Here is a 12,130-nt window from a genome sequence, read left to right on the forward strand (position 1 = left end):
AGTCTTGTGATTTTTCTGTCCTGTCAACAAAAATGTTTTTGCTTAGTTGGTCACTTATGTAGTCCTTTAATAATCTTAATAAAACACCAGCAAAGATTTGTCATGAGTGTTACTCCAATTTGCTCAATGATGTTCTGGACATCTTTTTATTCTTTAGTAATATCTTTTTAAAGCAAGATTGTCTTATCAACAGCCTTAACCAAAACAAAATTACTATTTTCAGGCTTTAGGATGGGAAATATTTGAGAGTAGACTGAAGCATCTCTGGCCTGAAAAATCCCATGACAGGGAATCAGAGTAGAGGAGACTTTTGATAAGACCCACATGCAGAATTGAGATATAGAGTGGGACACAGAAAAATAGAAAAACTTCAGCAATGCTGATTTGGAAAGGGGTTGATAATGAATGACAGACAGCCAAGTCAGATGCAGGGCGTCTTTAACTCCTACTGGGATGCTCATGATGATCCTGTCACGGGCTGTCATCTGATGTGTACTCCCAGCCTGGGCTTCCAAAGCCAGGCTACAGTGAGTGCTGAGTGCTGGTTGATGTGACACCTGCACAACCACCAGGAGTCAAGTGAGTCTTAGAGAAATTTCACCTTGTATTCCAAAGAGTTGGTGCAGATGGATCTCTGGAAGGCAAGAGCCGCCCCTGGCACAGAACTATGGTGCAGAAAAGCACCATCAGACAGAAGAAAGCAGCTGCAATAACCCCAAAGCCTGGAAGCAATCCAAAGCACAAAGAGAGAAAGAGTGAATCTAGCAATCAGACCAAAATTCAGGCCTCATCTAAACTCTCTTTTCCTGTCCATGTGTTTAGTTCTGCTTTTTGTTTCATTCTGATTCTGGAGAAAATGCTGGCATGTGTTCCTTCCCCTTACAGCTCAGACATAGTCAAGCACAAGTGGGTGACATCTGGGGAGAAGGTATTTTTTCTCAAAGCTGAGCTCTACCACAAGGATTTGCTATCAGTTTATCTGTCTTGCACATGATTAAAGTCCTAACATGGTACCTACCAGTTTATTTTTTTCAACTATTCTTTTTTGTCTTCCAGGGTTTGGTATGACCACCCCGGCCACCGTTGGAGGCAAAATTTTTCTGATATTTTACGGCCTTATAGGATGTGCAGGGACCATTTTGTTCTTTAACCTGTTCCTGGAGCGCTTGATCACTGTCATAGCTTATGTCATGAAGTCCTGCCATGAAAGACAGCTGAGGAGGAAAGGGGTTCTCCCTCACAACGGCCGGCGGGGCTCGGGGACCTCTGAGGTGGACAGCCTGGCGGGCTGGAAGCCCTCTGTGTACTATGTAATGCTGATTTTATGTGTAGCATCCCTCATCATTTCCTGCTGTGCCTCTGCAATGTACACACCAATTGAAGGGTGGAGTTACTTTGACTCACTTTACTTCTGCTTTGTGGCCTTCAGCACCATTGGTTTTGGTGATCTGGTCAGTAGCCAGAACATCAGGTATGAGAGCCAAGGCCTTTACCGCTTTGGCAACTTTGTCTTCATACTCATGGGGGTGTGCTGCATCTATTCCTTATTTAATGTGATCTCTATTGTCATCAAGCAGTCCATAAACTGGATATTAAAGAAACTGGCCTGCAAGTGCTGCCACAGGTGCCAAAGGAGATTATTTCGTTCGCGGAGGAATGTGGTGATGCCAGGAAATGTGCGCAGCCGGAGGAACATCTCCATCGAGACAGACGGTGTCAATGAGAGTGACACGGACGGACGCCGTCTGTCAGGAGAGATGATCTCCATGAAAGACTTCCTGGCCTCCAATAAAGTCTCACTGGCCATCATGCAGAAACAGCTGTCAGAAACTGCTAATGGGTATCCAAGGCAAATGAGCTCTAACTCGAAGCAAAATGGATTCTCTGGTGGGGTTGGAGCCCTGGCAATTATGAATAACAGACTGGCAGAGACAAGTGTGGATAGGTAAAATAATAACAGTAATAACAGTGAAACAGTGTGAACCATTTCAACAGGTATTGAAACAATGTGAATCAAGTGAAATAGCTAGGGAGAGAGTACCACCACAGGGTGGGATGATATGAAGAGCATACCTCCTGATGGAAGACCTCTTGACTTTTTTGGGGGCTGTCACTTAATGTTTTTGCATTGTACCAGTCCCAGCCTTCCTTCTTCCCCATCATTATGCTCCTCAAGCAGGTTACTGCAGGAGGATTTTAATTTAGCCTTCAGATAAAACTTCCATGTCCTGTTCTTCTCCATTATGTGACATACAGATTTCAGGATAAGAAATCTGTGGAATGGGAGAAACCAAGTGTGTCTACTGAGCACATTCTTAATTCAGAGATTGTTTGGAGCTTTCTGTCTTACTCTGATCATGCCTGTTTCCTGGAAGTGACTTATCTGAGACCAAAAGATGAATCAGCCTTTGTGATATTTCAGATTGAATTTAATGGGAAATAGTATGAAAGTTGGTAGATATATTCTGGAGCTATTGTAATGTGAATGGGGAGAGAATTTTGCCTTTAGAATTTATTTAGTCTTTCCTATAATAGGATACTGTCAAAAGTGATAGAATAAAAACTTATCCTACTTTTGTTTTCTTTTCTTCATTTGCAAAACATGATTCTTTTCCAAGGATACTTTTTCTTCTGGAATTGAATCACTGTGTCTTTCTGTTTCAAAAATGTCAGATTAAATCAAAAATGGACATACTGATGAGTGGTATGAATTATTCCACAATAGCAAAGACTTTCCAAATTTCTGTTTATATTTGCCTCAATTGTGACTAAAGTACCAGCATTGTGTAATACAACTACTAACTGAGTTTACACAACAGGCTTTAGTATGCAATTAGATTGCCATGCCAGCATCCAGAGTGTTATTATAAATGACTGTGATAAAAGAATCACTTTGGCAGTGTCCTTTTTCATGTAACTCTGTCATTCTTCCTCTGTTTCTCTGACTTTCAGTGATAATAATGAGAGGGTCTTGATTAGGGAAATAGAAAATGTTTTCATTCCTTGTTTTTGTCAATGAGATGCTCTGAGTGCTCATTATGACTAGAAAGGAAATTTCAATGAGAAGAATAATAACAGTGAGAGGATCATGAAAACAGGGAAAGAAGTGATCTTTAATGACAGTGAAGTCATCCTTTGTATTAGGTAGCTAGAGAAATGAGGAATTAAATTAACATAAAATATAGCAATAATTTAAGGAAGACTGGGCTAAATTCCTGATTCTCCTTTAAACATGCAACATACTAAAGCTAAACAATATATGAGAGTGTAAATAAGCAGAACTGGTCACAAAGGACCCCATCCCCCGGAAAGAATAGTATATGCATCAGGACTAAGTGTTTTCGCACAGCTGGAAAGCCTTTCAGACTACTGCAATATTAGGAAATTTAAAACATCATGATGTAGTTCTCTCATATGGGACAATGCAGATAGCCTCTTCAGTTTAATTTGTATTAGGAATTAATTATTTTTCTTCATTCTGGCCTAAATTCTTTCACTTACATTTCTAATATTGTAGAATAACATTTTTATACTCATTTTATCAACATTTGAATTTGAAAACAAAAGCTTGGAATCCTTTCATACAATAAGCTAACCCAAGATATTCAAGAAATGTACTTAACTAGTAAAAGAATTGCAAGCTTTTTTTACGTTATTAGGGGTAAAAATCCCGATTTAAAGTTAAATCCTGCTGTTCCTATTACAAGGAAAGCTTCAAGCTGAAGTCATCAATTCAGATTCTGATATCTGTCAACTCATCTGTGCAGCGATGGAATAGTCTTAACACTATCCCTTCACATTTGCATCCATGTAAAACCTGGATCAGCTTCCAAACCTAATTCCTCTGAGAAAAAGAGTTTTATTTGGTTTTTTGGCAATATTAGCATAAATTACCACCGAGCTTTTTCAGATGATCTATAATATCCAAGATCCATTGCACTGTTACACTTTTTTTTTTTTTATCCCAAGGCCTTCTGTGTCTTAATCGCCCTGAATACAAATACTTGGCTATAAAAACAGAGATGTACTGCTCTGTAGCCTTCTTTCCAAATTCATTCAGAAACACCTCTGTTCAGTGCCTGTATTCCTAAGATCTCATTGTTACAGATTAATTCCTCTGCCAACTAGCAGAAATAGTATAGGACTTAACCCATTGTTTCAGCAACCAGTAAGAGGGTCTTCAGATGGTTTCAAGACATGAGACACTTGTGTTGCTCTGTTCCATTCTTTCTGGTAACCAGTGCTGGTTTCTCATCTTTATCCAAGTCTGGCAAGGCTGTGAGGGATCTTTGGTGTACACTAAATCTGTTTTCATTGATCAGTCCTGACCTTCTGCTCACTCAAGCACTGCCTTCCTCATGACCCACACCTGCCAGGTGCAAGATCTCTGCACTGGTTTTGTGGTTGGATTTCTTGTGCACTGAAGATAATGAGGGAATAGTTGCACTAATTGCCAGAGATGAAGGACCTGCATGTTCTGTCCCTGTGCCATCTTGTACCATGACATCATCCTGTCCCTAAGAGACCTCTGACTTTGTCATTGAGCTCCCCTTACGGCAGCCACACTCAACATTAAATGAGCTAACTTTGCCAAGGAGAGTGTAGAATTCTTAGAGAATATCTGTGGATAAAAAAGATTTTTAATATCGGAGAGAGAAATTTCTGACTACAGTCCCATGGTACAACTACAGTTGTTTTACTAAAGGCATTGAAGAGAACAATCCCCAAAAGCTCTGATTATAATGAGCTCTAATATTATAGTTGAATATCAAGATATTAGATTTGCAAAACAAGTGGATATACAAATGTACACATACAAAAAAAGGAGCAAAATTTAACACAGGAGTGACAAATGCCCATCCTGTGTGAAAAGTAAATGACAATAAAAATATAACATCACATTTCTTGCATTACTTTTTAAAGTAGCAATGAGGAATTAAAGGAGATAGTCAGGGGTCTATTTTCAAAGCTGTGTAGACTTTAATGCAGTATTGCTCAGCACTAAAATCTCAGTCAACAAGACAGAAAGCTTTCAAAAGTACTGTTTCTCTGTTTCCTGCCATGAATTATCATGGTGGCTATTGAGATATAGGGATGAGGTTTTTAAGGCAAAAGTGCTTGGGGGAAAACTTTGGATGCATTGAGATTCTGAATATGCACTTTAAAAGGTCAGGAGTGCCACTAAAATAAGTGGGTTAAACTGCAGGTTGCAGCCTGCCAGTCTGAAACTGAAAGTCCTTAATGGAGTTGTCTGCTGAAATTTAACCTTATAGTTATGCCACAACTTAATAATAGCATTATTGAACAGTATCATTATTTTATATTTAAAGGAATATCTAGTGCTAACCAAAATACAGTCAAATAAAAGTAGAGGTAGCTCTTAGGGTTTTCTTGCTAGTTTAGTAAAATGTGTGCATCTGGCATTTGCTGGTAGGTAGATGTGAATGAAGTTACATTCATTTCTATCCATGAAGGACATGGGCTGCTTTTTGCAAGGACATGAACAGACTCTTCAAAGGCATTTAATTCCTGCTGGAAGTCAATTAACTTCCCACCACACACCAGCTTTCAGTGGAAGTCAGGTACCTGATTCCCTTAGGCAATTTCAGAACCCCAGCCATGTATTAGGTTTTGAATCTAAGATGACCTGACAGTGCCCTGAAAAGTTCAAAGAGTTGGAGCAAAGTTTCAGTGCTGCAGCACTCTAATAGCTGAATTAATTTATCTAAAAGCGTTTCATAGTGAAAGCTTTATATCAACCAAATAACACAAACAATGTTTACATTTTGTTTTATTTAATCTTGGCCTCTGTCAGTTTTAATTGTATTTGACACATTTACAAATTGAAAAACAAAGAGAAGGTTGGGCTAGGCATAAAAAATAAAGCAGCTCCATTTCTCCGACTGAATTGATCAAGACAAAGAGGTTAGGTTGGGAAGAGAGCTTTTTGATTAACATTATATTTTAATAACATTTATCTGGAGGTGAAGGGTATTAAGTTGTTTGGATGACTTCTCTCCAATAGCTGTGGAAGTGGAACTGCTTGTGTGACCCTCTGATGTCCCCACGCTGGGCACAGAAGCTCAGTGAGCTTTAATTTAGAGAAGGGTCAGCATTTCCAAGCAATACAGTTGGAATCTTCTGTTGTTTTAATTTAGGCTACTAATGCTGGGATAACACAGCACTTTCTTAGATTCTTCAAGAAGTAATAAAGTTATTTTATATAATGTCACATACAAGCTGTACATGGAGAATCACCAAATGTTTTCTTTCCCCTGGGCAGAAAATACTGCCAAATACAGAAGTACAATGTGTCTGTTTGAGAATGTTCACAGTACTTTTTTGCTTAATCCAGGAAATAAGAATATAATCCCTTCCCTACTCTTTATTTTCCCAACATCTATTGGCAACAATATCTACCCAATACTCTGCTTATGACTTAAAAGGTCACATTTCACTAGGAAAATGAAAGCCATTTCTCCTCAAGGTGGACCAACATACTCTTATCTTTTATTAGATTTAAGAGAAACTGTGAATGCAAAGAAAGACACTTCATATCAAAGTAGTCAGAAGCTTTTTGATATAGCCTGTGTTTACAGGGCTGTTTTATGTCAAACCACACAAAAACCTCATCACTGCAGACTTTTAAGAGCATAAGTAAGTCTAAGAACAACCTTATGGAATAAATACACTATGTTATATTTTGGTTTTTTACAGTTTCACTCTAATATAGGCCTTCAGGCTTCATTATTTGAAATTATTTGTGATAATAGAATAAATATAAATTTGCAAAGGTTTTGAGAGGCACAAAAATGAGACATGTTTTAAATGAAATATTATTTTCCACAGGCTGCCTAGCTTTCTATAAAGGGGAAGTTTGATGAAAGGCAGAATCAACTCTTTCCAAGCAAGGGTGCAATTTCTGGACTCAAATGGATTTCCTATTAGGTACAAGCAGAAGCTCTCAGAGGAGCAAGATGGCTTAATTTTCACAAATGTTATCTTTCTAAATGCTTTTCAAATCTATTTCCCCTTTTAAAGCCATGGAACACTGTCAGTGTTTTCTGTTTGTCTTATCTGAGAAAACTTACTGTTGCTTTTTTCATATCTTTAGAAGAAAATATGCACGTGAAGAAAAATGAAAATGACCTTACATAACCTTTACATGTATTGCTTGGAGCTGCAGAAATCTTCCTCTTTATCCTAACTCATGTTTACATCAAATTTCTCCAGCTCACCAAAGAGGTTTGGTATTGCTAGTGAGTGGTCACAGCTCAAATAAAAGGACTTTAAAGCTGTATTTGTTCATCTGTTAAATGAGGCAATGAGCTGATGGTCTGAGCACTGGGTGCTGTTCTAAGTTTGTTAGCATTGTTCTCATTTCTGCAATGGTCAGGCAGACCCTGAGTAGTGTGCAGAAAAGTCCTCAGTGCTGCAGTAGCAGCAATTGCTGGCCATTAACCTCTGGGTGTCCTGCTGTCTGCACTGTCTGGCCCAGGGCCAGAACTAGACAGTGAGTATGCCCAAAACCACCATTTCAGAGATGCACAGAATAATTCTCTATGGAAGATGCCTCTGGATGCCATCCTGTCACCCTTTTCCAAAGCAGGCCTAGCTAGTTCCTGCCCATCTGTAATCTGCTGGGTGAGGCTTCTCCAGCACTCTGTTCACAGAGTACTGACAGTGCCCTTCTTGCATGAGGTAATGAACAACACCCCTACCAAGAGCAAGTGACAGACCTTCCTCTGCACTGTTACATTTGGGTAAATACTTAGCTCTAAGTTAAACAAATTTCTTTGTAAATAGCATCCAGACTGCTGCTTTTCTCAGCCTCATACATAGCAGATGGGTATTTTGATCCCTAGGTATCATTATTGTTGGCAGTCTTATTTGAGAGGGCAGAGACTGAAAAGGTCAGTCTGTCTGTCCTAGGTTTCTAGGCAGGGGTATTACTCTTTTGGCAAACAACCCATGGCACTTTGGCTCTATGCCTCGGATTTGGCTGGATTCTTGCTCAAGAATGGATTCTGCTCTGCTAAAATCAATGGAGACTTTGCTTCTGGATTCTTTATCTGGAATTTTGCACAAGAATTAATTTCACTTTATAAAATAATCCAAAGAAATGTGACTAGCCTTTTGCTTCACTTTTACCACCAATTGTGCAAATGCTATTCTACTCATGCAGTGCTGTGTTCTGCAATAAGTTATTGACCAGGAACCATTTTTTGGTCAACAAAATAATAATCTACTTCTAAAGAAGACCAATTTAAAATTGAAAGTAGACAGATTATTATGTCTAAGAATTGTCTGGTAGTCATTCATTTCATCAGCTGAAAAAACCCTAACAACACATTTTCCATGAAAATTCCTACAGTTTTGCAAAGGTAGATTTTGCTCTGTGCTGACTGCTTGTGTAAGCTTATTCTTTCCCTCAGCTTTTTGCCCTCAGTCCACACCTGCAGCACCCTTCACCCTCTTTTTTTCCTTTCCATTTGTCTTTTTTCTTAGTTCATACAATTCTTCTGTTGGCCAAATATACATGGTATATATACCACACAAAGCAAGTCAGGAGGAAAAGCAAGTGAGGCACAGAGAGTTCTGAATGCCCCATCAGCTGAGAAGGTGTCAAACAGAGCTTACACCTCCTCAGATTGCAGCATAGATGCAAAAGGTAAACAGCAAGTGTTGTGATATTTTAGCATCTCTAAAAAAGAAATCCCTTTAATCTGCCAGGATTTTAACTTCTTTATTCATGATGCTATCCCTACCTTTTGCTTTTTTACCTTCTTTGAATGCCTAAGGCTTTAAGGCCCTGTGCATGAACAACTGAAACTACAGAAATGTAGTTTCTGTAATTTTGTTTTCCCAATTTTCAAAAGATTTGGTCCTTGTCTGGCACCATGTAATAGGTCTGTGCAATAGCAGGAATTAGAATCCACAAACCACAGCCCATGATGATAAGAAAATGGAGAACTTTCTCATGCTTCTAATGAATTTCCAGCATTAGAGATTTCAGTTTTCCCAGGCAACCTACTGCAAACTCATTGTAGAGCATCTTAATTTTAAACGTTTTCCCAGACACTAAATTTATATCTCCCTTGCTACAGCTGAGGCACATTGTTTGCATTTGAGCCCTGCTGAATACAGAGAACAGAATATTCCCTTCCTTTTTGAAAGGAAGGTATATTTTTACAGTATCACATCTCAGTCTTTGCTATCTCAGGCTAAACATGTCCCCTTCCTTATGTGACATTTTTTCCATTGCTCTACCATTCTCCAGATTGTGCTTCATCACTTGGTCACTTTTCAAGTACAGTGCTCAAAATTATATACAGAGACAGAGAAAATATATTGTTAATAGAGCATGGAGCAGCATAATTATTTTCCTTATCTTACCTACCTATCCTGTTCCTGTTTCTGGACTGATGCTTGCTATTTTAAAACACTGTTGATTCATCTTCAGTTTTTCATATAATATCAATGCCAAATTATTTTTTTCAAAACTGTTACCTAAACTATAGTGCCTCCAGTTATGCAGGTGATTATTGCAATGTACCATCTTTCATGGATTGTTATTGAGTTGTTTCTGGTTTTTTCAGATCTCTTTCCCATATGCATGCTGGTTTGAATCCTTGTCTTTCAGCATCTTTGCTACCCTGACTGCCTGGAATAATTTTCAGACCTAAAATTGTGTCCTGTATTTCATCATCCAAGTTAGTAATAAAAACACTGAACCACTATTTTTGCAAAACCCAGTCAATACTTTCTTCCTGTTTGAAACAAAACTGTTGGTCTCTACCTACTGTTGTCTGAACACTGTTTCACAATCAATTTTACACTCATTTCATGTTGGTTTCATCAAGTGTAAATGACAGTAAGCTGCAATTGAAATATTTTTATTCCATGCTGTCAGATATGAGCTTAAAAAGATTCAGATTTCAGATCCCAAGGGAATTTTCACAACTGATTAGTGGATGGAAAAGTCAAAAATTGAAATTATACAAAAGTAAATCTTGATTTGCCAAGTCTCCAACATAAAACTCCAGTCTGTCGTCTTACAGTTGCATATTGTAAAATAGTTGTGTTCCCAGAGCTACTGAAACAGATCAAACTAAGAGAAAGATCACCTGGAATTCAGGCTGAAAAATACAAAAGTACTTTGGCAATACATGGAAGGATTTGGGTCAACTTTTACACATTGTCTTGGTTTGAAAGAGAGGCATCTGCCAAGGAAAGTGGGACGCTCCCTTGGAATGGAACAGAATGGAAAAAATATGACCCCTTCCCTCGGAATGATTATAACTTTGAAATTAAGAGGCTCTTAGGCAAAGATATGGGAAAAGGAATAACAGCTCTTTACTAGTATGCTTATTGACATAACAAGGCGAATAAACAACTACGGCAGCAACACCAAAGCAAAGCAAAGCAAAGCAAAGCAAAGCAAAGCAAACCAAACCAAACCAAACCAAACCAAACCAAACCAAACCAAGCCAGAGAAACCCAGTAAAACCTCTTGGCCGCGGTGCTTCCCCTCCCCTGCAGTTCCGGTCACGGCCAGCAGGGGCGCTGCTGGCTGCCGGCCGGGCAGGGCGGGTGTGCTGAGTCCTCCGCGCCTGCAGGGGGCGCTGCGGCGCGGGCTCGCCTCCCTCATGCGGCGGCGGCCGGGCTGCGTGGGGAGATGGAAACGGCTGCAGCCGGAACCTCGGAGCGGGACGAGCAGAGCCCAGAGTAGCAAAGGAAATGTGTCAGAAACTCCACACCCGCAGCAGGAGCCACGGAGTGCCCCGGCAGGCAGCGGGTGTGGGTTTGAGTGTGGTGAAAAAGCGCGAGAGAGCAGCAGGGCTTGGCAGCAGCAGCCGGGCTCCTCCTTGGCAGCTGTCGCACGCAGCCAGGGAAACGCCTCCTCTGGGAAGGGGGAACGGGTTGGGGTCCTGGGATTTTGCCCTGAGACACCGGAATAGCTGGTGAGGGTCCCTTGCAGTCAGAGTGGGTCCCAGTTCGACAGCTGCTCTAATGAGCAAAGGCTCACTGCGGCAGCAGGAGCAATGGGATGACAAAAGCTTCATCGTGGCAGCGAATCCTCGGGGCAGCGCCCACAGACTGCCTGTGCCTCCTCCAATGCTGAAAGCGAGACCCAGCCCATCACCACCCAGCCAAAATTTCCCGGTATCTTTGCTTTCCTAAGAGAAAAGCCCCCAGGTAAGAAAGTAACCAGCTGCACCTTCCCCCTCCTCTTCTGTTCTCTTAAAAACAATAGCTATTGTTTCTTAGCAACAGATGGGACAAAATTCCATGAGAGAAAGAAACAAGAGTAAAAATCCTAATCCCCAACACGTGTAAAACACAGCATGTATTCCCATTCTACTGATTAAAATCCATTTTGAAAAAGTCAAACATCAGCATGGAATATTTTTCCATTAATATTATTTTAGTTTAAGTTTATACATAAAATCCTATTTGAAATGGAATTATGCTAGATATATTTACCTTACTGGCTACAAGTACTGAAACAACTATTTTTGTGTGTGTGATAAAAAGGTTTTTCAAGAATATTCTTCCCTTCATGTGTTGGGCTCTTTATTATCTTTTTCAAACACTGATCTCCTTAAGAACAGCAGGAACGTGTGACCAGTAGGTGATAGAAACTTCCTTGCTTCAATTCCCAAACAACCCTTGTGGATTTGTAATGTATGTGCTGAATGTGAGCAAGTTAATTGTTCATTAAGATGTCTTTAGCATCTTGGCTTATTGTCCAAGCAAATGCTCTTCTGACAGAAAAAAGAAGGTATTAAATATATTTAGTGCCCCTATCACATACCCATCGTAAGCAAATCCTGCTTGCAGGAAAGCTGGCTTGCTGGAGGGAAGTTATGCTGCTCCCTCTCTGAACCCTGGAGAGTTATACATTAAATATACAAATCAGCTTTGTATGAAATAGGTCACTACAGTAAAGTCATCACTCTCTTGATTTAAACAGCTTTAAATGGGCTCATAAGAGGAGTTGTGCCACAACTGTTTGGAACAGCAATAACTACAGTAAGCAATTTCCAGCACAGAGCTAAATGGGGCCTCTGGAGGCAAATATAGGTTAATAATAATAACAATCAACAGAGACCATGTAGAACAGGAC

General features: G+C 39.8%; 1 protein-coding gene across 2 annotated transcripts in view; it reads left to right on the forward strand.

Moving 5' to 3' along the window:
- The window catches only part of KCNK13 (potassium two pore domain channel subfamily K member 13), a 52,868-nt gene extending 43,128 nt beyond the window's left edge, over window positions 1-9,740 (forward strand). For both annotated transcript variants that reach the window (XM_085580646.1, XM_021531925.3), the window contains one exon: window positions 1,057-9,740. In XM_085580646.1, the coding sequence (XP_085436772.1) occupies window positions 1,057-1,949 (893 nt within the window). In that variant the 3' untranslated portion in view covers window positions 1,950-9,740. The remainder of the gene's footprint in view (window positions 1-1,056) is intronic.
- The last annotated feature ends 2,390 nt before the right edge of the window (window positions 9,741-12,130 follow it).

This window comes from Lonchura striata, chromosome 5, assembly GCF_050655825.1.
Source record: "Lonchura striata isolate lonStrDom1 chromosome 5, ASM5065582v1, whole genome shotgun sequence".
NCBI classification, from domain to species: Eukaryota; Metazoa; Chordata; class Aves; order Passeriformes; family Estrildidae; genus Lonchura; species Lonchura striata.